The sequence below is a fragment of the Taudactylus pleione genome, unplaced genomic scaffold (assembly GCF_031769625.1).
Source record: "Taudactylus pleione unplaced genomic scaffold, aTauple2 ptg000758l, whole genome shotgun sequence".
Lineage (NCBI taxonomy): Eukaryota > Metazoa > Chordata > Amphibia > Anura > Myobatrachidae > Taudactylus > Taudactylus pleione.
Window position 1 is genome coordinate 6,712,855 of NW_028285160.1, and position 27,490 is coordinate 6,740,344.

General features: G+C 40.0%; 1 protein-coding gene across 1 annotated transcript in view; it reads right to left on the reverse strand.

The window, feature by feature from the left end:
• Positions 1-7,667: 7,667 nt before the first annotated feature.
• The window catches only part of AHR (aryl hydrocarbon receptor), a 140,218-nt gene continuing 120,395 nt past the window's right edge, over positions 7,668-27,490 (reverse strand). The window contains exons 6-11 of the mRNA XM_088457389.1: positions 26,109-26,239; positions 25,214-25,416; positions 24,655-24,764; positions 20,664-20,805; positions 17,839-19,075; positions 7,668-14,391 (exon numbers count right to left, since the gene is read on the reverse strand). Coding sequence (XP_088313515.1) covers positions 14,215-14,391; positions 17,839-19,075; positions 20,664-20,805; positions 24,655-24,764; positions 25,214-25,416; positions 26,109-26,239 — 2,000 coding nt within the window. The 3' untranslated portion in view covers positions 7,668-14,214. The remainder of the gene's footprint in view (positions 14,392-17,838; positions 19,076-20,663; positions 20,806-24,654; positions 24,765-25,213; positions 25,417-26,108; positions 26,240-27,490) is intronic.

Consider the following 27,490-nt stretch of genomic DNA (forward strand, 5'->3'; position numbering starts at 1 on the left):
GAATATGTTTTATAAACATTATATATCTTAATAATGAAAACTGAAAACAAGAGGCTATATTTACGAAGCAGCAGCTTTTAAAAGCCACCACTTCTTGGCGCATTTTAGGTGAAAATTTAAAGTGGAACTCGCATTAGGTGTAAACCATGGCATGCTTTATACTTAATGATGCCAATAAAAAAAATTAAGCCGTTGATGAGCTTGGGCTATATTTATGAAGCGGCACTCACATTTGTGCAATCAATAGGGGCAGGAGTTGGGGTGAGCTTCTTTATAATTTAAATATAAAGGTTGCCAGTTTAGGGCAAATAAAGGTAATAATGAATAGTACTTAGTTTTCTCCAGACATTCACATTAATTTCCAGTCAATATGATTGACAATGCCTATTCCTTCAAAATACTAACTCAGCTGAACTTTATAGAATAAGGTGTAGTAGGGTAAATAAGGTGTCATATCAGAGTTTTGCCTAAAAGGAAGTATTAAGAGGAAGTTACTGTATGTCCAGACCAAAGGTTGTGATGTCTAGGTGGGACTAGCACGTGAGAAGCACCCACTCACAGGAGCATGGCATAGCACCCAGCAGCCGGGACTGTAATACTATTAGGATGGCGGGACAGTCCCATAATAGCTGCATTTGTAGCTGGATGTATTTAGATGCTAAAATGTAACGGACAAAAATTAAAGTGCAACTACTTTATTTTGTACATCTCTCATGTAAATAACACAAACAAATCTATTTTTTTGTCAGAGATAGATGAATGAAGGACTTAATTTAGACACAACATCAGGTCATCTTATACACACACATTCCGCAGCATTTATCCTAACCCACTGCTCCATGCTCCTTCCTCACTATCTACCCCATTTGTGTCACCCCTGTCTGTTTGCCCCTCCCCTTTAGAATGTAAGCTCTCACGAGCAGGGCCCTCGTCCCTCACGTGCTAATCCAGCCCCTACTTATACTATCATTTACTCCTAACTCCCCACATGGAACCTAAACACTTGGCTGCTGACGCCCGGCTACTTGTGCTATGCAGCAATGTTTATAAACCATGTCCTTGTCCTGTATTGTTTTGTACCGCTAATAACTGTTTTTCTTGTGTGCTCATTTACGTACTGTGTAAGGCGCTGCGGAACCTTTGTGGTGCCATATAAATAAAGGATAATAATAATGTCTGGACCTACACATCGAGAGGCCCATTAGTAAGTGTGAATAGCATACTAAATCAGACTCACTGGCATTATCAATAAAAGCTTCATGTTTACCGATAAAAATGTACTGTATACTGAGAAAGGACATAACAGACTTAGGGCTCTATTTACTACAATCCGCATATTGAATGCGGATTGTAGTGTGATATTACCGAGTGAATTCGCATTGCGAATTCAGGCAATATCACAGGGATTTACTATAAATCCCTTGCAGGGACAGAGCTTGCGATAAAGCTCTGTCCCTGCGGATCCCATCCGCACTCTAGTCGCGGTATTTTCGGAAAAAATACCGCGACTAAGAGCCCGCGCATGCGCCGACCGACCACCGCTACTTCACCCACCCCCGCTAAGCCCCGCCCCCCACGATCGTGGACCCCCCCCAACCCTCCCTTCATTACACTTACCTGCATCCTCCTGGCCTCCGGTGATCTTCTCCGGGCTTCCCGATCAGGTGATCTCCCATACTGCACTGGGGCCCGATCACCTGATGACCGAGCCCCAGTGCACTGTGGGAGACCAGCTGACTGGAGAGGAGCCATCACCGGAGGCCCGATCACCGGTCCCTGGAGTCAGGTAAGTAAAAAAAAAATGTTTCATTTTTTTTTTTCTTTTTTACAGCAATCAGCTTGCGGTCTGCTTAGACCACATAGCTGATTACTGGTACCGGCTCCCGCCTCTGCTCTCCCCATTAGAGCAGAGTAGGAGCCCGGTAACCGGGGGAGACCCTGGATAATGCCACCTCCAGGTGGCGTTATTATCACAGGGCTTCCCCCGGTATTTTTTTACAATTTATTTTTAGCAACTTTGGTCGGATCACATTCCCCATTACAATTATGGGAAATGCGATCTGCTTTACTAAAAATAAGTGATACTGGGGGTTGGAGTAGAATTTTACTAATTCTACTCCAATTGCCCTGTAATAACTACAGGTGAAACTAAAATAATGTGAAAAGGGTGTGAAAGCACCCTATTTCACTTTATTTTAGTAAAAATAATGTTAATAAATAGAGCCCTAGGTCACAGAACACTCGGGTCTAAGGGTCAATGGGGTTAAAAAAATAAGCTTACATTTTGCATGGCTGTAAAGATAATGACAATGTCATATTACATAGTGGACATTCTGAGTTATGTTATACCGGGAACCAAGAGCTGTATTATATTCAGATAAGCATTAGCACTGAACAAAGCCAGCAATGCATCATGTTGTATTTATGTCAGAGGAGGTTCAATTTCAGCAAATCAGCTACTTTCACCCCCATAATAATTACATTTGGAAATATAAATAGCACAGAATTCATATTTGTTCATGTGTATTACTGCGCTCCATTTGAACTAGCTCTGATTAATAAGACTGTGCTCTGCCCTAGTGCAATGTGATGTGTTCAATAATTATGATGGGGAAGGCTGGCACAGTGGTTAGCATCGTTGCCTTACAACTCTTGAGCCACGGGTTCTCCCTCTTTCAGCTCAAAAACAAACAGGCTGGTTAATTAACTGGTAACAAAAAAGGACATTAGTGTGCCAGGTAGAGAATTTATTTATAAATTTGAATTATTTGCTTACTCTCATTTTCTGCAAAGCATTGTGTAATATGGTGGGTGCTATATAAACAAAGGATGATCATGGGGGATCCTGTTGCCTTATATGACACTTTAGATTGCATGGCAGCAGGAAAGTGAGATATCTCCAGCCTTCATTGTATAAGGCGGCACACTTGACCTCGCTAAAGCTTGGAGCATCCACATGCACAAAATGCCACTTTATCTTGCATCGATTTGACAACCTGATCGGATATATGGTCCTTGGATCCATCTAGGTTACAGAATATATTTTGCGTGGCATATCTGGTTAACTATTCGGCTAGAAATTCGGATGCCAACCACATACAGCTGACAAGCTTAAAACAGGAAGAGAGGTCAATGATAATGTGGGCACAGCTGCCAAACCGGTCATATGAGATGACATTAAACCTTTTCTTAGGGACAATATGATTGGTCAGCTCCCACTTTACACTAAGAATAAAAAAAAATAGACTTTGTCATGAGGAGGCTGAAGAGCCAATACATTGATTCGCTTTTGTCCCTTATACTGTACATGCTGCGATATTGGAAGCTAAAATGCCTACACGAATTAGGAATGGGGAAACAAGAGTAAAAAAAATACAAAACATTGACTGTTTGATATCACAGGTGCCCTTATTAACCTTTTTTGTCAGCTGGCAGCGCTAACTGGGGCTTGTAGTTTCCAAGTTGTCCAGGCCAGTAATGGTGGGTACACACTGGGCGATATTACTGAGCGACTGCATGATTACGACATCGTAATCGTGCAATCGCTCAGTAATCGATGTCGTCAGGTTGCTGCATGTCAGGGAATGGGGGAGAGAGCCCGGCGCTGAACGATATCGTTAATGATATCAGTCAGCGGCTGTGCTCAATGTCATGAACGACATTGAGCACAGCCTGCCGGGGACACACTACACGATATCTCTCAGGGAGCATATCGTGTAGTGTGTACGCACCATAAGACTTATAAATAACTGCTGTTAAAATCCATATACTGTACTTCATTGGAATAATCCACTCCCTACAATTATATAGATATTAGAAGTTGCAGAGAAGTTCTGTGACCATATAAAAGCACAAGGTTGCAGGATATTTGAATTTAATACAAATCACAGAAATCGGAGGTGACAGAAAATGTCTAATCATTTACAGATTAAATTTACTGTCGTCACTGCATTACTCCTTATGATACAAAAGCTTTGCTAATGAACACTAAAGTGATGACATCAGAACAGTTTATATACAGATACCATTACTAATCGTTATAAGATTTAAAAAAAAAGAAAAACCGACATACATCAATTACATTCTGTGAAGATTTTATTACGATATATATAATGTCTTACAGATTTTAACTGAAAGCCAGGAAGAGTAATACAGAACATACCTTAAAACACCAAAAGGTATGATTTGTGCAAACGATGCAAAATGGAGGAAAAATGAAAAAGCAAAACATAACAGGACAATCCAATACTGCTACATACTGTACTACGCGAAGGCTACAGAATAAAGTACAAAAAAAGCACAAAACGGTGCACAGAATGGGCCCGATTTATTGTTAAATGTAAAATTGCGACTTTTGTGTACAAAATAAAATGTGTCCATATGCTTACATTTCTGTGGCTGTATTTTCAGTTATGCATCACATCATTTAAGATATTTGCAACTTGCATATAAAACAGCTTCAGTACAAAAAACCCCCAAAATGGCTGTTATAATTATTAGAATGGAAACTTGCACCAGGCCAATGGGATGCCAGATACACACATTAAAAGTTGTATCTAAGGCTGCGTACACACCTATAGATATATCTGTCCAATATGTCTTGTGGTAATGAAAATGTGGTATAAGAGCAAATAACAATAAAAATTTGCTACCAAACACTGGAAACCTTTTCCTTCCCACCAGACAGATTGGAGAGATATACAGTATCTTTAGGTGTGTACGCAGCCTAAAGGTGCCCATCCACTAGATGATTAAGTTGAGCAATTGAACGATAAGGATCGTTCAATCGTTCATAGTTTGCAAAAATTTCTAAAACGACCAGCGATGCACATGCCTGCCGGTCGTTTAGATATCTATCATCGTGCAAACATGAAGGACAACCTGACGATAACGTCAGGTTCAGCATGTTTGCAGATGATTGATGAGCCTGCACTTGAACGACTGCTCGTTCAGTGCAGGCTCATCACAGACTGACAAACGACTGCACGATTACCAATGTCGTAATCGTTCAGTCGTTTTCATGTCTGATGGTGGATGGGCACCTTAAGAGTGAGTCAAAACTGGAAGCATTTATATAAGGTGCATGAACACCCCTCCCGCCAGACTCTCTAGGCACAATGGACGAAAGTGTCAGATACGTACAGGAGCAAGCTGTGTGCATGCACAGTGCGACTAAATTTACAAAAGTCGCGTTTTACATGGTGCAAGTGGACGTACTAAACCAGGCCCACTGTTAGAATTGAAGTGCACACATTATATAAGGGTCATTATGGTTCGGTTGTTTCAGTGAACTGTAACAAGCTGTTTTAGATATTTATTGTCCAGATTTTTTTTTCTTTTTCTTATTTACAAGATTAGCAGTACACAAACATCACCGCATGTTTGGCACTTAGTGACATGAACAACACGTATTTGGTTTGTCTGACATACAACCATATAAAAAAACAACAACCTGTAAATCAATTTATTGTGAGAAACAAAACAAATATGCAAATGGAGCCTTCATTAAAGTGTACCAAGACTCTCATTAACAGAGACGGCAGACAATTTTGTTGGCTGAACCCATATTTCTGAGAATTCAATCCGTCAATTCACTAGGAACTGTAAAGATCACGGAGTAATGAGGACTAGACACGGAAGTCACCCATTTTGTGGCAGAACTGGTATTCTTGAGAATGCAGTATATCTAGTCATTAGGAAGTGACACTGCTGCAACCACTTCTGCCATAGTTGCTAAGATCAGCCCTTCCCACGCATGTGCAAGGTCTGAGATGTCCACTTTGAGCATCTTTAGATGCAACCATTGGTTGCACCATCGACACTTGCACCAGTCCCATGCTAGATGTCGCTTCTCGTTAGAGTATGGCATCCAATGTGAGACATTAACGTGGGAATCCAATTAGTCCTGGGCTAATTATCCGAGCCAATTCGATTCCCCCCCAGCATCTTAGTTAACAACCGGTTCATGACGTCCCAGTTACTGGCCAGCACATTTCCAATACCATGTGTCTCAATCACAACTGCGCGTCTGCCAGTAAACAGTGGGACACTTGTGCGTTTTTACGGATTTTCATGCACAAGCAGCATTGGGGGAAAAAAAAAAAAAAAAAGCTCAATCCGTGAACATTAGCATTGCGTGGGTCTCAGAATCAAGCCCTATGGTTGATTTTCGGAAACATTGGGTGAACCCACAAAATCACAGCTTTCTCTGTAGGAGTGAGGTTCACTTTAAAATAGAATTAGTAAATTCTTAGATCCATAAATAACTTAATTGTTAAATTGTGTAGTATGCTCTAATTGTGTGAGGCAACATTTCACATAAGAATCTGCATTTTTATTGCTCCAAAAGTATTTTTTCCCTGCAATGCCAAATTTTAAAATGATTATAAATGTTGCTGTTAAAAATAAAAATATGTAAGTATAAAAGGATTTTAACTGTAACAAACGCTGTGCCATTTGCCAAAGTGAATCTATTCCAGTCCAAATTATTGTATTTTTATTAAATATAAAAAAAAAAATATGAGAAAAAAACCCCCACAACTTCCATTGTTTTCTGCATCATTATAATTACACAGAATACAATTTATCTGAAGTATTTTTTCTGCCATACCTTGGCAAATAGTTTTCAGAATTATAATAATCTTACGTAGAAGGCTGCTATTGTTCATGACATAAGTTACTCAGCACACACATTGTCATCACTTTAACATATACAATTTTTATTTAAAACATTTTTGCATCTACAATTCAAATGATTTTTAGATTAAAAAAAATACAAAGCAGTATTCTTTTAAAAATTTGATTTTAAACCTTTGTGAAAGACAAGACTTACAAAAAAAAGTGTTAGAGAAGTCTTGACGTCACAAAAAGATCTCTGCAACTAGATATGAACATAATTGTGTTTACACTTTACAGCTTATTAAAAAAAAATAAAAGATTATAATTCAGCAGGTATAGTAACATGTAACAATTAGCACACTAGTAATGCTCCAACTCAAAGCAGCCTTCACTGATATTTTTTTTGTTCAGGACAGATTTTACACAACAGAATAGCATTTTAAGACATCTCTTGAACTAGCCATTGGTGCCATTTGCAAATATAAAAGTTAGAGATCAAAACGCAAACACTGAGTACACCTGATGGACGATGCCTTCATATTTTTTAATATGCTAAAAAAAACAAAAAAAACAACAACTTGCATTTAGGCATTTTTAGTGTAACAGGCATATAACAGAGCAATTTTCATCTTAGGCTCTTATGACAGGCATCAATGAAGAGTGATGGAAACACTTTTGAACTAAAGCTTGGGGTACAATACACAAAAATTCAACCAGAGAATCCTTCATTCCAAGCAAGCATGGACTGCAATAAATCAAACTCTAGTGGATGCTTTCATATTTTAATAATCCATAATGGATTGCTGATTTTAAAAAAGGCAACCCCCCATCAAAACAAAAAAACAAACAAAAACAACCTAAAACATAACACAATGTTATAATTTCATCATTAAGTAATATCAAAAGAAAAACCTCAATACTGTTTAATTTCTACTGTACAAGAAAACCCTAATGCATATGCCTTCCTCAGTGATTGGACAGGTTGACATGTCCAAAAACATTGCATAGAGTCTAAAGTTTGCATGTGTATGTATGTATGTATATATGAATATTACACACACACACACACACACACACACACACACACACACACACACACATATATATACATATATATAATACACACATACGTAAATGATACATAAAAACACAAGATAAGGCACAGGTTATTTTCCTGGTGCTCAGAAAGGCTTTCACTATATCCATGCAATGTTTGGATTCCCAGTCTCATAAGGAGAAAGGAGCAAGTATAAAATTAATATATTACAAAACGTCACTCTCCTTACTTTAAATGTGTTATATTGAACCCTGTTTATACACAATGTGGTTAAATGAAGGCAAAAATTGATTTACACATGAAGTGAAGATTATTGTTTCCTAGGATAACAGATTTAGGATAAACCAATATCAGCATTTTTTTCTCAATAGAATTAACTTATATGAAATAAATAAAAAAAATATTGCATGCTGCAGTCATGTGAGTGATTAAGGAGAGCTGACACTGAAGTGACTCTGCCTCTATTTTAAATGGCAATTGCTCAATCAAATCTTAAACTGAGAATATAGAATCAAACAACAGTGGTTGGCCAAACCTGCAACAAGCTTTTATTTTCCAGGCAGTGAATTTGAATGGACAGCTTTTTTTTTTTTAATGTTATAAGTTCACCTTTAATTAAATTTCTCATTATTGTAACAGGTCATAACAACTTAAAAAGCACTTTGTTGCAAACACCCAGAGAACCAGTGACATCACTGAGGTGTGAAGTGTAGATGGCTGGTGCTATTTAAAAGACTATACACAGTAAACTCTGTGACATTGAAAATAAAAGTGGTATTTTACTTAAATGTAAATAATAGAATTTATTAAAAATTGTATAGTATGGCTAAAACTACTAAAACAAACACTTTATACTTGAGACATTAAGTGTCGGGCAAAAATTAGGCATTTGAGTGTAGTATATTCTTGTAACTTATAAGTTTAACCAGTACTTCCCAAACTTTCTTGATGGCACCCCTAGGCCAAAAGTTTGTTTTTGAGAAATTCAGAAAAAGTGACAAAATTAAGTTAATTGTGCTTCCCTGTCACCCTCAGGTTTAATTATGTGGCCGTGGACAGGGTGGCACTTCTGTTTGTCCACATATTTTATCAATGACAGCCACCAGCACTGGGTATACTTATCACACTGCTAATTAATAATTTGACTTGGTTGTGGACCACCAACCTGTGGCACACCTGAGTTTAACTATCGCAGTTTACAGAATGTTTTTACACTCAAACTGCAAATGGTACACCTGTAAGAATTGCACTCGACAGGAAGGGCATAAAAATAATAACAAAATAATAATCAGAGCTGTGCATCTTCAAAAGTAAAAAAAAAATAGAGAGTACTCTCCTCTTCCCTTTTTTTGCTATGTAACTTACTCTTTTGGGTGCACCTCCAACTTTCTATTGGTATTGGGCATCATTACCCAATTAAAATAATTTTATTATGGAGTTTTTTCTGCCTTCAATATAACATATTGAACCAATATTGGTACCAGTGCTTAGGGTCTCCCCTTTACCCTTTTCCCTATTACTGCATCTTCAAAAGTAGCAAGATTCTAAATGGAATTATATTTAATCTTACGCAATACAAAAATAATACAAGGGACAGTTCCCCAGTAAGGGTAATCCGCATTTTCAAGAGATATTAATGCAACTGACCAAGGGGCCCGTTTACTTCATGCCCTTAAATCCTGTGAACACAGAGTCGGCCCTAGGCATAATAAGCAAATGCCTAGGGGCATTCCAGGGCTCTGCCACGGTCCCCCCCCCCACCGGCACTGCACGCCCCTCCTCCCTACCCTGCTACTTCCGCGATCGGAGCTCAGCTCCGACTAGGCAGCGCAGTGGCAACTTGAGCCGCCCAGGTCAGAATGAGCTTTTGTCCAGAAGCTCATTCTGGCTACAGGAGGAAACAAGATGGCAGCGCATGCCCAGCCGCGTCCTTTCCTCCCATGGGCCTTTGAGGAGCAGAGCAGTGACTGACACGGCTCCGCCTCCATAGGAACAGGCGCACGGCGGTAGTGTGGACACTGCCAGGAACAAACACACAGCCGCCAGCTGTGTGCTTGTTTTAGCAGCTGATGAGAGTCAGACAGACTCTCATCGGCTGCTGCGCGCACTGCCAGAGCCAGGCTTCCGGCTCCCGCAGTGGCTGATGGGAGAGACGTCTCTCCCATAATGCAGAGAAGGCGGACGTGCGAGAACGCTGGACGGAGGAGTGGACGCCGGAGCGGGGAATAAGTGGAATTTTTTTTTTCGTGTGTGTGTCTGTCGGGCACTGCTGGAAGGGGGGATGACTGGGGGCACTGCTGGAAGGGGGGGGCTACTACTAGGGGCATTGCTGGAGGGGGGACTACTACTAGGGGCACTGTTAAGGGGGGACTACTACCAGGGGCACTGCTGGGGAGGGACTACTACCAGGTGCACTGCTGGATGGGGGGGACGGGACACTACTACTACTAGGGGAACTGCTGGAGGGAGGACTACTACTAGGGGCACTGTTAGGGGGGGGGGAAGGACTACTACCAGGGGCATTGCTGGGGAGGGACGACTAGGGGCACTGCTGGATGGGGAGGACTACTACTTACTAGGGGCACTGCTGGAGGGGGGACTACTACTATGGGCACTGTTAGGGGGGGGACTACTACCAGGGGCACTGCTGGATGGGGGGGAAATACTACTAGGGGCACTGCTGGGGAGGGACTATATATATATATATATATATACACACATACTGTATTATACACACACACACACACATATATATATATATATATAAATATACATATATATATATATACACACACATATACACACATACATACATTCAGCACGACACTCTGGATACATTTACTGGTAATCTCGAGGGTGCCCTCCTAGCATAATAAACAAATTCCTATACCGAGCTGAACAGCTCCTCAGGAAAAAAACATGCGGCACTCCTCTGTAGTTGTAACAAAGTGATATTTTGTCACAAATCACATAGGTTCTGTTGATGTTTCAAGACCCATTGGTTTTGTCATCATGACATGTCCTGATGAAAAGACAGATGGGTCTTAAAACGTCGACAGCACCTACTGAAGAGGCCACCTGTTTTTTCCTGATGGGATGTTCAGCTCGGTATGGGAAGTTGTTAGGGGGCACTAGTCAAAATTTTGCCTAGGGCACCAAATGGGCTAGGGCCAGCTCTGTGTGAACATGCTTGTATTAGTAGGATTATAATATTTTAATTTTAGTATGCATTATACTGGTTTATTGATGCAATCCAATAATTATCCCTAGCTGTTAACAGCCTTATTTATCAAACTCCAAAAAAGGAAAGCTTTCTGGAACTAGGCCCCTGTAGCGAAAGTCATCTCAGGATGGTGTTCGCATCGGAGATAAGTGGTAACTGCTCCGCTGGATAGAGCATCTGTAAAGGGATTTCTTCAGACCTCTCCCTTCATGATCCGCCTTTCCTCTGTGTAATCTGGGAGAGAACCTGTAAGCGAATGGCAAGTGGCTAAAGCAACAATGGAGTTTTTTTTGTTTGGGGAATTTAATTTGGGCGTTATGCCTTGCTGTATCGGCAATTATGGTAGTTTTTCCATGCACTCTATGAGGTGTAAGGGAAAACTTGCGATGCTGGCAGACACAATGTGCCGTTCTGGAACTGCGAATTGCAGCAATGTCAGGGAACTGAATTCCCTCTATTGTCAGGAATACCTCTTATTGGATGAACAGTCTCTGCATAACTACAAAAATAATCTGTGGAAAAGTGTTTTTGCTGCGACAAGTGTACTTTATGGGGGGAAAAAAAATGCAGATATTTATAAATAGGCCACAAAATTATACAACATGGCCAAAAGAATGGGGACACCTAAACATCACATCCCTATGTGCTTGTCGAATATCTTATTAAAAAACTATCGGCATTAATATGGAGTTGATCCTACCCTTTACTGCTATCTCCACTTTTAAGGAAAGGCTTTAAACTAGAGCTTGATTCATCATTCCAGAGAACACATTTATACTGCTCCAGAGCCCAATGGCGGTGTGTTTCACACTAAACCAACCGACTTTGACATTGCATATGGTGATCTAAGGCCTGTTCTTAGCTATTCGGCCATTGGTAACCCATTCCATGAACAGTTCTTGTGCTATTGAGGGAGTTTGGAACTCTGTAGTGAGTGTTGCAACATGAGGCAGATGATTTTTATGTGCCACGTTTTTCAGGACTTGCCGACAGCATGCTGTAAGCTTGTGTGGCCCTTCTGCTTTGTGACAGAGCTGTTGTTGCACGTCACAACACATTAAAATTCAACAATATGGACTTGTGGGAAAGGTGGCATCTTATGACACTACAACATTGAAAGTCACTGAGATATTCAGTAGGACAAATAGGACAGAAGGACAAATTCTACTGCTAATGTTCGACTATGGAGACTGCATGTTTCATTTTATGCACCTATTACCCTGGCTATGCAGGACTGTCCATATACTTGTGGTTATGTAATGTATATAATTTTAGTACACCATCCTGCAATGTGAACATGCCACTGCATGTGGTGTGAAATATCCAATAGTTATTGGTAGCCGTAATACACTCAGAAAATAGGTGGCAGTACTTGCAAAAAAATAAATAAAAATAATAATAATTAAAATTAAGGTTGTTTAACAATTTCATCAGGAAATGAGAAGTTAAGATTATGATGAAATGGTTTCTATTTAAGGGCATACCACTATGAAAAAATAAGTCTTTGCACTTTGACATTGTAAAATAGAGGGTAGTGTCATGTAATACACACTACACAGAAGGAGGGTGCATTTTGTCATCTGTATATTTAAATACAAAAAAAAAAAAAATATTATTATACTATAGGCAGATGAACGGTCTACACAAGGAACTGGCCAAGCACTTTGTGGTCTCCTGACAAAACATATTGCCCCTGGTCACGCAACTAATCTGCCAAAGACTCAAATGATGGAAAAGTGAAACGCGTCTACCATATACAGTAGAGAAAACGTAACTTAATGAATAAAACATTGCATGAAATATTTTATCAGCTTTAAGAACAATGTCTCGTTAAAGGGGGAAAACAATTAATACCCCTGTGTGAGGTGGAAACATCACTTTTACATATCTCAAGAATTTAGTCCGCATAATGTTGCATCCATATTTATAGAATTTCATGAAATAAAAAGTGTGTAGTGTTTGGTTACCTGAGAGTAGGATATTTTCACAGGGAACAAAAAGCTCCTCTCATATGTTACCATGGGCAGATGCAGCTTTACAAGCGACCAATAGGCGACATAATTGCACAAAGCAACTGTATTCGTTGTTTAGCAGTTAAATGATTTCCTGCAGCCAACTCTGGTCTGAGGATACATGGATGTGATGTGTGTACGAGGACCTCTTTACATCCTTCTCCAGACAGCAACAACAGGAGACTTGAGGCCAGGTGAACATGCACAAGATGTGCACACTGGTGCTTTACATTAACAGACAGTGGAACAGAACAGAACGGGTATGGGGGGGAGGGGGAAATCTTCAATATATAATAGAGCCTGGTGTCGGGGTTCGAGTTTTGGGACAGCCCTATTCACTGATGGAGATTATATAGGTCTAGAATGGAAACCAGGAATAACATACAAACTGGGCCCTTCTTTGAGAACCTTCCTGCATTTCTCGGCTGGTGACATTAACAGGCCATCTGAGCCTGTTGGTTTAGTTTGCATACAAATAATGGTGGAATATGGACAATGGATAACAGAATATGCTACTTAGTTGCAGCCACAAACTGTGCATTTAAACATATACGAAAAATGATTTCATCACATAATTAGAATATTTAGGAACTGAAACATAAATGGCCAATTATTTTAAAGGAACACACTAAATGAAACTCCAGTGGTAGAATACATCACAACTACGTCAGGACACGTTAAATCTTATAAAGTCCATCTGAAATGAGAAGATTATAAAGAAACGGAGAAAGAAGTCTCACACTGTTACTAATCCAGTCTATCAGACAGTGCAAAGTGGTTGGTGACATAGTGATTGAACTACCGCTTGTAGGTAAGTGCTTCTGTTAGGTGACATTTCTCCTTCTAAAAAGGCATAAAATGATATAGGTATGAAACTCTCTTATAAAAACAATTTAACATGCCATACTATACAAAACGGCATAAGTGCTCTATTAAGGAACATTAGTGAAGGGGTAACTAAGTTTGCCTTATCTTGTCACTTATCTTATGCTGTTATATATTACAGAACTGTATTGCAAAAATACACCTACTTAAAATTCCACTGAAAATAATATATACTTTTAGTAAGTGGGGGAAAACCAGAGCCTCTTTGTTTTCCAAAATACGCGCTCTCTACATCCGGGTATGGCCTGGCCAGCCCGATCCAATCTGTATGCCGCTGACGGCCTACGAAGTGCAAATAGCCCAAATAAACTCTTTAGGATGTAATCTGGATTTTAAAGCATTTTCAGCATGAAGTCTTTGTTTATTGAGGCCAACATAAACACACTCAGCAGCGTGTACACCGGCTGCTCTCCACACGTTCACATGAATCCGCCTGATGGTAGGTCAGGGTAAAGTTTTGAGTTCATAGGAAGAGGAGGATGAGGGTGATGATGATGAGCTGGTAGATGTGTGGCAGTCTGGGTGCTATTTGCCACATCTACTGGTGCTGCATACGTTTCATTTACATTTCCACCGCTAAAACCATTTTGAAATTGCTGGAAAAAAAAAAGAGAATACATATTAGCACCATAAACACTATAATACACACGAAAGAATCACAGGCGTTAATAGTATGTATTTGGCACCACATCTATATTTTAGGCTGAGTAGCAGACACAGGCTTTATCTGAAGAGTTGTAACTGGACTTGACTCCCTACTCCGAAAAAAAGTCACAAGTTCTCGAGCACTGCACCCTCTGCATGCTGCTACTCCTCAATTCCACCATCCTGCAATTTAAACTGGTACCTTACCCATTGTTTCATAACATTGTCTATAATTATTACTACTATTATTGCAACCTGTCCTCATTTATTTTGCAGTATGTCAACTCTGTTATTAAATCTATTTCACCTTGTACTTCTAGCTGTAATACACTGAGTGATAGATTTCCATATCTCTCCACACTACCCAATCATGGTCCCCTGCACCTTGTATCATTCCTCCTTAGTTTGTTGAAATCCCACTTGCCCAATTTCTTTGCCCACTTCAACCTCACTTTGTTTTAACCCTGCTTTTATCTTGGCCTTCCCACCATCAAAACCTATATTATCCGGGCTCCCATTCCTACCTCTTTGTACCCGGTTTTCAGATACATAGATAGGTTCTGGAATTCCCCACTATTAATTACTCTTCTGTAAATTGCTTAATCCTGCCCACTATAACCTATGTAGTGTGCCGTATGTGGCTGCCTCATCTGGTACTTTTCATGGGCAGTATGAGCAACACGTGGAACAATTTATGTAGTGGATATCATGATAGCCGCGTTTCTTTTTTTACCCCTGTATGTCTTACTTCCATGTATTGCTGATCTCGCACATTATAACTCTTACAGTGCGCCCAAGGTGACACTGCCTCGACTGTACGCTCATGTGTAGGATGAACGATGCATGGTTCTGTTGATTTTATAATATATATGGTATTCTCAATCCCCCCCCCATTACATGTCATCTCTTCCTAGTTTTGCCTATTCTGCCCAGTGTAACATATGTAGTGAACCCAAAGTGGCTGCCTCACCTCTGTATATATTTTTTTTTACAAAAATGAAACCTCTGTATTATGTTAATGGTTTTCTGTAGCACCCTGAGTCCTAGTGGAGAAAAGTGCTTCAACACCACCAGGATGTGTATAAAATAGAAAAAACAAAAAACAAAGCATGGCAACAAAAAAACGAGAGCCCTAAAATATAGGCTGAGCATTAATATAAGTAGACAAAATCTTTCACTGCTATGGGTTGGGTGGTTATGTGAAAAATGAGTCAATGCATGGAATACACTCCCAGTAGCTGTAGTGGGAAAACAGGAAAGAACTTTAAACATGCCTGGGTTAAAGACCATTCTGCTCTCATAATAAACCATGCAGAAAATGGGCAGACTAAATGGAGGAACTGGTTTTTATCTGTTCTTTATCTGCTGACAATACCCCAACTTCCTATGTTTTTATAGATGTTAATATTTACTGTATGTTGTCAAATCACTAACACAGCCAATAAATGTCATTGCAATACCGGTCAGTAGCATCACAATCTGACAGTACTACTGAGGCACCATTAACGTAACATAAACAAACAAAAAAAGTGTACACACAAGTAGTTTATCAATGTAATACTGGTAATAGGTGGTGTAGTGGATTGCAGGAATATTTCCCTTGCTACCAGCACAGAACACATTTTGTGTCTTTTGCATAGGCATACCTTCCATCTAATGCACCACAAAGTAAAGCAGATAAATGGACTGGTGACTATACATAGCATCAGAACATGGTTTTGTCCGAATATCAAATTCTATACTGAATATGCAGCAATACATTACAAATGCAAATTGCTGAGATTTACCTTTCAACCACAAAACAACCTTCAAAAATGTTAATACTGTAATGTAATGTCACAAAGCAAAAAGAAAAATTAGCAAGAACCCTGTGGCATGTATGTGTAGGATGGGTCAGCAAAGCAAAAGTGCAGAACCATTTACTATCGCCCATCTCGTTACAAATTCATCAGCCTGTGCCTTTGACAACAAAAAAAAGAGCAGGATTTGCTATAATATAGACAAAAATAGAAAATTTAATTATCCGGAAAGCTTGGAATGTTGTTTTTTCCAAATAATTTGGAGCATCAAGTCTAAAATGACAATTAAAAATGAGCCTTATTTTTACCCTTCCTGTCCTTTGTAACATTATTAAATTCTATATTTCACACTGACTATAATTATGTCTCAGTGGGAATTATTAATGCAAGCAATAATTAATTACCTTTTTATTTCTTTCTGGTGTTGGGAACTCTGAATTACTGGAATCGGGGTAGAAAGATACCTCTATACCCACAATACAGAAAACCATCAATGGGCTTACTGGGAATTGGGTGGTCTTATTAAACAAACTTATGCAAACCAGTAATTCTGTCCTAATGGCAAACACAGTGCTGTACTGAACCAGTTTTTGTGCATCACGACCAAGGCGCACCAGGATACTGCACGGATTAATCTGATATGCGACACATATCTGTGTGCGACTATCTGTATAGCAAATACGGTGCAGCGGCCGCGGCTTTATCCTGACCAAGTTCCGTTGTGCTTCGTATGCAGATTCAGTTGCACACAGCTATGCAAGTGTCACGTATTAACTTAATCGGGGAGTCTCCTGGTGTGGGCCAAAAAGACACATGGGCCCTGGTGGCTCACTCACACCAGGTGTCTTGCGCCGTATGGCGTATTAAGGCTAGGTGTATGAGGACACATCTGTAGTTCGCCACAATTTGCTACATGTGTTTTATTTACAAACTAACCAAGTGTACATTTTATTCCCACATCAAGGAAAAAGAAACAGGTACTTGGCATTTCCTGTAGCGTTTTAAAAACTAACTTTTTGCTCATCTATCTAAAGTTGCAGATACAGATGTATTCTTCTAGATCGTTGCTGCAGTCATGCTTACAGACCCCTCTCAGGGCAACAGTTCTCAATAGAGTCTGCTAGCGCTGGGCGTCTGTTCTTGCTGAAAAAGCGTCTAAACCACAATGCGATTTGACTAGGACGTATGAGCAGACTGTGCTGGTTAATTTGATAGGCAACACTTGTATATCTGAATCTGTATACGAAGTGCTACAATGTAGCGGCCGCAGCTTTTTTCATTCCACGTTCCGTTGTGCTTCATATACAGACTCAGGTGCTCACAGATATACAAGTGTTGCATATCAAATTAATCAGCACAGTCAGCTCGTGCGTCTCCTTGCGACAAACGCATTACATATACTATAGCAAACTTATTAGTCATTTTTTCATATGCTAATTATAGTTACGAAGGTTTACTCCAAGAAACATTAATTTGTAAGAGATTTGTGAAATCTAGAATAAAGTATAGGTCTTCTCAGGTCTGGGTGTGTATACAGGGAGTGTTAAATCTAGATATTTAACTTTTCTATGTACGCACATATTGTTGAGTGCAGCTTACTTGGTTTAACATCTGATGCTGAGCTGGCATCACAGCATTATACTGCATTTGATTCAGACAGGACTGCTGGGGCTCTGGTAGGCACTGATACATAGACACAGCACCAGAATAGCAAGGCTGGGAAGTCATCATAACGGTCTGTGCATTTAAGCCACAATCTTGGATTTCAGGTGTCTGTGATAAACATTCCAAAAAGCCATCCAAGTTTGAGGGAGCAGAGTACATTGATTGTTCCACATTTCCAAGATCAAAGTCCATCTGTGTAAGGTTAGACGGTAGTGCCACTGCGGGCAGTGACTCTGGGTAAGGCATATATTCCTCCTTGCAAGCAAATGGAGCACTACTGAGTTCAGATTTGTAAAATTCAGGAGCCACATTGTTGAGGCTAGGAACATACTGTTCACTTGGCTGTTCTTGGTAAGGAACGCCACCATTGACAGAGTTCCAGTTTGTGAGCACGCCATTGACTTGCATGTGTTTCATTTTATGACACAGCTGTTGCGGCATAACTTGGTTTGGCTGATGCATCTGCGGCGCGTCCAAGCTGTCTTGTGTTACATTGTTGGAGTCCTGCTCGCATGGCAATTGCTGAAGTGGATTCATAAACATGCAATCTGGTTTCCTGTTGAGAGAATCCTGAACGTAAGACAGAATTTCGTCTGCCACATCAATCTCCCCAATATCTGGATATTCAAATTCACTCCTGAAAAACTCCTCGTCTTGTTGTATCATCTCCAGATCATCAAAGTTGATGCCCAAAGTTCTCATAATATTGTAAAGCTCATTGTTTCTGCCCTCTGGGAAGGTGTCTGCCCGTTCTAAAGGGAGCGCTGCACTCTTTCCTTGGGAAAGAGCTGCTTCCTCTTGCTTCATATTGTTATTGGCCACAGGTATCGGATTGTCATGCCAAACACCGGTAAAGTTATTGCTCAGTTCACTTGTGGAACCTTTAAAAAAGCTGTCAAAAGAAACGGTGTTTGGAGCTGGAGGACAAATATACACCGATTCGTCCTGCCTCAGCATGGCACCCAGGAGAGAAGCAGGATTGACAGGTGCCTCATTTGAAGTCGCTTTGGCAGAGGTTCCTTTACTTGAAGAGCCTTTAAGTTTATTTTGTGAAGGGACCATTAGGCCTTGGAAAGGAAACGGGGGCTCGTACAACACAGCCTCACCGGTTGCAAAAATGAAAGGCAGCTGTGAGCTTCGCTTTCTTAAGTGCTCTGCTCCTTCCTCCTCTCTGAAAATACAAACAAACATAAGACATACTGAGAAAACAACAATGAATTCTGGGAAAAATGTGCAATTACCAAGAGGCTGCCTATTCCAGACATATTTAGAGGAGCTCCCCAGACCTAGATGTAATATAGTGTTCTGCTTTCCCTCACTGCTCTACATTCTACATTAAGATGCTTTCCATATGGACCACACTTCTTGAGAGCCTACATACTCAGACGTTGATTAAGAGCAATTAGCCGGAAAGTACAGGTAACACAAGTGATGCCACCTGTCTAAGGTTCAGATTCTGAGTCACACGCTAAGTGTGGCCGTAGGTGCGGGCAGCCACAGAAACCTGATTTACTATCTTATACTAATGCCAGTATTGTAAGACTAAAAAGGGAGTTTGTGCACTTGCAAGCGGAAGGCCGTGCTGCCAATTGTTTTTACTCCATCCACAGCAATTGCTAACATTCGTATTGGCACTTGCACCAGCCCCATGCTAGTTAAAAGATCTGTCAGAAGCAGTCTTCCCTTCCCCGTACGCACGACTCACAATCTTCCCCGAGCTTTAGATAAATACTCATGACACTCCCACAAGTCAGGGCAGTAACATGCGAGCAACCTGTTGTCGCTTAGAAATGACAACATTTACGGAAAGACAGATCCAGCCAAGTTACATCCAACGCAGAATAAACTTGTATCTGCGTACAAACTGTATGTAAAAGATCCGTCCAATTCAGAATCAGCCCCTGAGTATTATCTGTTAAATTTAAGGCGGCAGCCATTTTGTAGACTAAATCAATATTCATTACAATGCAATTCACTAGAGCTTCAAGTCTCAGTGATGCCACTGGTGCCTATGAATGAGTTGGGCTCTCATTAATAAACAAAAGGACTGCCATTACAGGGTGCGAGAAACAGGTGTACTTTACAATGTGAACAGAATGTTTTTCACCAAACACTTCTCTCTTGCTGAATGAGATGGGATTAAAAGTCTACCCATCAATCCTACTTTAGGGACAAAAGTACATTTGGTTTTATTTACACATTTTTCTGTTTTCCCTAAGAAGGAAAAAATAAAAGTTACAAACTGCATCTATTCCATAATCTGTGATAAACGATTGGCTCTAAGAGGGTTCTTTGCATACGACTGAATGTATATGTTGCAGAAGTTTTGCTGCATGATGAGACTTCAAAGAAGACTGTTTCAATGACACAGGTTCTTTATAGGGGATAACCTACAAGCAATGTGGGCTTAAATCAATAGTAAGTATCCATATACTCACATTCATTATACACTTTATAAGCAGCATGGCTATGTTCTCTACAAGAACCTCTTGCTTCCTGTGTTTACCTACGGAGATCCATTGTAGGCCAGAACCACAGGAATCACTGCGGTTTGTTGGCATGGTAATAAGGATTACATAGTTGTCCATAGGCATAGTTACTATTGATTAAAACTCACTTGTTTATGTAGTATGGATTAAATGTGAGATTTTACAACAAAGAGATGCATTAAACTTCCTCTAAGAAAAAAAAAAAGTGCGTCTTTCACATACATTACTGTAAGCAGAATATGATGGAGTTGCTCTAACAAAAATACTCACGCTAGAGGTCTTTGGGTTGCGATGATGTAATCTGGTCTTCCATTTTTGTAAACAAGACGTGCGTTTGCTTGAACCCAAGCCCATCCATTGTCTTTAGTAAGAAGTCTGAACACAGTCATGCCACTCTCTCCGGTCTTGATCACTAGATTTTAAAAAATAAAGTATAAATTAAGCAGGAAGACATAAATGATATCAGCAGGTATACATTTCCTATAACAATTTTCAGGCCATGTTCATGAAAAGGATAATGTTTCCACAGGGAACAGTTTATTGTATTCACTTCTTCCTGACCAATTTGTTTCAGTTTTTCTGGACACCAAATAATAAGTCTGTATTATCTCTACAAGCTCACTTTACAACCCCACCCTGATACAAGTTCTTAGTTGTAATATCAACACCTACTATTCTGACCTTCCATGCTTTCTGCTACAGAACTGCTTATTCCATTAATTATTCGGCAGATCTGTTAATTAGGTCTACAACAAAGGGGGAGATTCAATTAGCTGTGAGGTTCAGTTGGTTCCTCGTGCACTACAATAACGTGGGTTATCTGGGAAGGAATTCTCACTGTTTTGTTTAAACCCCATTGAGGTGCAAGCAAAAACAAGTGAGGTTTACTCTCCAGTCATTGGGGGAGATGTATCAATCGACAAAATGGGGGAGGAGTGGTATCAGCACACGTATGTGTCATTATTGGCGCTATTGACAAGATAGCGCGCTGATATGCTGGGCAATGTATGAGTGGCACTGACCGTTCCAACAGCTGCAGCTATTGATTTTGCAGTAGCAGCTGTCATTGCCCTATCGCCACAGTAGGGATAGCACAGCGGCTGCTAGCTCCAATGCTTGCAAGATCTCGCACAAGCCCAGTGGAGCCGGCCAGGAAGGGAGACACAGCGCATCAGCACTAGGCTGAAGTGATGTGTGCTCTGGCGGAGATCGCTGGAGAGAGGACCACGCCGGCAGATTAGATGTTCATACATCTCATCGGTAGTGCTTCCTGCTTTGCCTCGGTAAAGAGGCGAAGGAGAAAGAGTTATAGCAGCACGATGCGTGCCGCTATAATACATCTTTCCATTACCCGCAAAGAGACCAGCAGCACATGACACGAGGTTCAGAGGGAACCTTTTGCGTCTTAATCGAAACTTTTGATTAATCTAATAGTGCAGTTTACTCTACAGCAACAAGTGACCTGTAGTGCATACAAGTACTCTAGAGCAATTCCGGTTCTATGTACTAGTGGTCACCAGGGAAAGATCAAAATAATAGGTAATAAGTGTATCAGTTATTGAATAGGTTGATGTAGAGTTTCAGATATAGGACTTGGTTTCCGAAAAATAAAGTTTAACTACAACCATGGCCAAAAGTTTTGAGAATGACACAAGTATTAGTTTTCACAAAGTTTGCTGCTTTGGTGTTTATAGATCTTTTTGCTAGATGTTACTATGGTATACTGAAGTAAACTTACAAGCATTTCATAAGTGTCAAAGGCTTTTATCGACAATTACATTTAGTGTATGCAAATAGTCAATGTTTGCAATGTTGACCCTTCTTTTTCAAGACCTCTGCAATTCGCCCTGGCATGCAGTCAATCAAATTCTGAGCCACATACTGACTGCTGGCCGCCCATTCTTGCCTAATCAATGCTTGGAGTTTGTCAGAAATTGTAGGTTTTTGTTTGTCCACCCTCCTCTTGAGGATTGACCACAAGTTCTCAATGGGATTAAGGTCTGGGGAGTTTCCTGGCCATGAACTCCAAATTTAGATGTTTTGTTCCCCGAGCCACATAGTTATCGCTTTTTCCTTATGGCAAAGTGCTCCATCAAGCTGGAAAAGGCATTGTTCGTCACCAAACCGTTCTTGAATGGTTGGGAGAAGTTGCTCTTGGAGGATGTTTTGGTACCATTCTTTATTTATGGCTGTGTTCTTAGGAAAAATTGTGAGTCCACTCACTTGGCTAAGAAGCAACCCCACACATGAATGGTCTCAGGATACTTTACTGTTGGCATGAGACAGGATGGATGGTAGCGCTCACCTTTTCTTCACCAGACAAGCATTTTGTCATGTAACATTCTGAAAGGAGATTCATCAGAGCAAATAACTTTACCCCAGTCCTCAGCAGTCCAATCCCTGTACCTTTTGCAGAATATCAGTCTGTCCCTGATGTTTTCCCTGGAGAGAAGTGGCTTCTTTGCTGCCCTTCTTGACACCAGCTCATCCTCCAAAAGTCTTCGTCCTGTGTCAGGCCAACAGTAAAACATCCTGAGACCATTCATGTGTGGGGTTGCTTCTCAGCCAAGAGCACAGCCATGAATAAAGAATGGTACCAAAACATCCTCCAAGAGCAACTTCTCCCAACCATCCAAGAACAGTTTGGTGACAAACAATGCCTTTTCCAGCATGATAGTTATCACTTTTGCCTTATGGCAAGATGCTCCAAGTGGTCGGAGTTCATGGCCAGGAAACTCCCCAGACCTTAATCCAATTGAGAACTTGTGGTCAATCATCAAGAGGCGGGTGGACAAACAAAAACCCACAAATTCTGACAAACTCCAAGCATTGATTAGGCAAGAATGGGCGGCCATCAGTCAGTATGTGGCCCATAAATTGATTGACAGCATACCAGGGCGAATTGCAGAGGTCTTGAGAAAGAAGGGTAAACACTGCAAATATTGACACACTGCATAAACTTAATGTAATTTTCAATAAAAGCCTTTGACACTTATGAAATGCTTGTAATACCATATAAATTCAGCATACCATAGTAACATCTGACAAAAAGGTCTAAACACTGAAGCAGCAAACTTTGTGAAAACCAATACTGGTGTCATTCTCAAAACTTTTGGCCATGGCTGTACACTGACAATTGCTCTCGCCATGACAGTCTTTCTAGAATATTGCATTACATATTTAATAAGAGAAGATATAAGATAAATGGATTATTCAATTCTGTTCAAAGTCTATTCTGCTTATCTTGCACAATTCACCAACTACAGGAGGATGAAAGCATTGGATTTGTCTTTGACATTTTTTTATTTTTTTTAAACTTAAACTTTGGTGTCTCCAAACACTTTCAATTCCACTCTTTGTCCTGATATATGGACTTGAATAGCTACATTTCTTCACGGGCTCTCGTTGTTTTTAATCATCCATTAACACTGTTCAGAGGAACTGATCTCAATTTAGTTGATGCCAGTCACTATATATGCAGACCACTGGCAAACAGGAACAACATAGGGAGGAGAGCTGTCGCTGCACTATATCAGCCACTTTACCTAACAAACTGTTACAGGGGTCTATTTACTAAGTAGTGTTAGGAGACAGAGTGAAAAGTGATAAGGTGCCAGCCAATCAGCTCCCAACTGTCATTTTTCAAACACAGCATTGAGATGGCAGTTAGGAGCTGATTGGCTGGCACCTTATCACTTTTCACTCTGTCTCCTAACACTGCTCAGTAAATAGACCCCACAGTGAGTTGAGTGGCTCACAGTCACAGGCTTTAAATAATATGCAGATAATATTTTATTATATTTATTGGAGTGAGCCTTTAAACCTTGCACCAATGTTCCTAATTCCTCTGATGCTGGAACTAGAAAGTGTCTACAGAAGTGACTTTACATGATTTCATGAGATTCATTTCAAGATATTAGTCACCCAAAATAAAAATAAAAAAACCCAACAACAGTATTCCTGTTCTCCTAATTTTAATGAGCATTTACTGCAGAGAATCACCTAAGATCTCTAGAATGAGCGATTAATGGCTCAACCTACTAAACCCTATAGAGGAGATTAATCGCCTGAGGTTCATTTCAGGTGACTAAATTGCAGCATTATGAAAATGGAGATCATTGCACTACAAGGTGATCTTTGTTTGGAGATACATAACCCAATAAAACTGCCCGTAAGACCTAGCCCATAAGAAGTACTCGTCAGGGTCTCGCCATACACAGGCACGAATAACACATTCACAAATATCTAAAAAAGCACTTACTTCGGATGTGATTCTCTGCACAATACATCATATCTGCAGCATGAATGAACTGATAGCCGGTTCCTCGGACACACAGCTCAGCTTCTGTGTAGCCCAGCACCACACTTCCTCTGCAGAGAAATGAACGCACAAATAAAATTATTTTTCTTTCCTTTACTTATGCAAATAAATCAAATAAAACACAAAAGTGTGTACTTAGTTCTGTAAGATAGAAGAAGAAAAAAGTGTGCAGATAAATGCAAGACAGATAAAAGGTATTCTAAGGATGGAACTGAAATAAGAAAACCCTACAGCAAATGCAGCAATGTAACTAGATAATACCTCCCAAGTGGGAAGAAAATATAAAACACTTATACACATATTGCTATGACAGGGGAATGTCCCCTCTCCAGCTGTGGGCCCTGTAGTAGCTGCTCTCCCTGCTACTATGGAAGTTAGAACATAGGTATCATGTAATAGAATTGTAGCACATACTTATTTTATTGTAATTTATATAAATATATCCGTAATGACATACAGGAAATAAAAGCTGACAAAAGACTGAGTCTGTGGCTCTTACTTTGCATCACACCCTATAGGAGTGAAGTCCAGCTTGTGCTTTGTTCTGAAGATGAAGTTTTTGGTTCGGATCTCCAGGATGGAAGGAGACTGCAGCGGAGTAGCCAGCGCAAAGAGTGCAAGCTGTGGGGGCACCAGCGATCCATCTTTCCCTTTCCTGTTCTGTCCATGAAGAAACTTTAGACGTCCTTGAAAATTCATAGCCTGAAGCACAATGTATGAGAACATACTCTAGTAAAAAAAACACTGTGAGGTTCATGAACAATAATTCTATTTAACCCATTTCCTGTCCAAAGACCAGCAGTTTAGAAAAAGTAGTGCTTCTCTAGATAATATTCACAGAAAAAAAAAAAAAATCAATCATGGTGTGTGTATAACCCTATAACTATGGGGAGCAAAGTACAAACCAATGACAAAATTCAGATCATGTGGGGTATGCTAAAACTATGGCAGGCCATGCTGGGATGTGTAGTTCCACAGCAGCTGGAGGGCCACCGGGTGCCTACCCCTGGGATAAGTCGTTTCACAGATGAAAAACAAAATGCATTTTCAATCATATACAATTTCATGAAAGTCTGGAAAATGGAGACAAATGCAATAAGAAAAAAAAAAGTGTAATGACAAAAAAAAGTGCTCAAAAGAATAACAACCACCAGACAATCTTGTTTTTATTCATCATCTGGTCTAGTTATATTAGGAGCACGGTAATGCAGTTTGCATAATACTATTAAGCAAGCTTATAGGTAGGTGTTGTAGATAACTATTATTGTATGAAATTGTATAACCGGAGCCAACCAGCTTTTGGACCAATTTCGGTAAACAACAATGGTAGTAAATCCAACCGGTTGCTATAGATCAGCCTGTGTGTCTGATAGAAAGTGGAGAGTCTGACTTACCAAAAACCCAGAAGAGTTATCCAGCAGACACCTCAGTCTGCAGATAAAGTTTCTTTCCATGAAGGAGGAATTCTCAGGAGGAAGCTGCTCCGGATTGTAGCAGGATGGTATAATGGAGAAGTCATTGTCATCTGTAGGAAAAGTATAAAGATCCAGTCTACGCTATGATTTAATTCAACTACATGATTAGGTTAATTAAGCCAATGTGTTTATTCTGTGCCCAACTATATGCAAATGAAAGGGTCGATACTTCAAGCAGACATCTTAGTACTGTGCTCCCTTCTTATACCGTCCTGCTATAAACATCACAATACCCACCTTACCTACATCCAGGTGTGCACAATAGTACATCATAATCATAATAAAATGTATTAATCTTACTACGTGTGACCTTATTTATAACAGCATCCTCCTTATAGCACTTGTTTGTGTTTTATGCCTTTAGAGGGAGAACTGAATATTTATAGAAGAGAATTAAAATTATTTTTACATAAGTAATAAACATTTTTCTTTTTATACTATGTCAAAGCCATTTGCGCCATCTTAGCTGCATTAAATTAGTTAAAAAGGGTAATTAAGTTTAAAAAACAAAATATGAAAATTGCCACAAAAGCATTTCAAATAGCCATGGACACAAAAAGGGCAAAAACCCCCCCTAGTTTTACATCTTTATTTTCTATTTAAGTACCACGGTACTTACAGTATGTCACAAAGTTTCTGAAACCTAATCAATAAAGGACGCTAAAGTCTAAAGAATAAATTAATGTATCAACTGATAGAAGTCTGATATAGTGCACATAATTCACTTGTATTTATCACCATGATGCTACAAGTCTACTGACAGTATTTGTTCTGAAGCACAGTACAGATTTGTCCACATAAACCTTTGCTCAAATTGTACCCAATAGCCCAGTTTGCAGTGCCACAGGCTTTGCCACTTCGCTGCACCAAGCATCCCACCAGAGGCTTTTTCTCAAACTCTGTATCTTACTTGCATTGCTAATGCGACATAAGTACAATGCACGGGTACCCCGAATACTGGCGCTGGCATTTCATGCACTTCTGTGAGCGACTAAATTGCACATCTGGGAAAAAAGGCAATAGATAAGTTCTGCTACGAGTGACAGCACCAGACCTTACACCAAATATCATGTTGCTTAATCGGTGACTTTTATACCAATTGCTTTGTGACAGAAGTACTAATCTAGTGTCCCTCGTAAACTGTGAATAACTTTGTATTCAGCCACGATGCGAATAAGATACAAAATTTAGAAAGAAGAACGAATCGCTACCCATGGCAGAGCATCTAATTTGTGCCATATGGTGCAAAATCACAAGGTGAGTGAGGACACATCTGCAGCGTTACTTAAAATAATCTATAC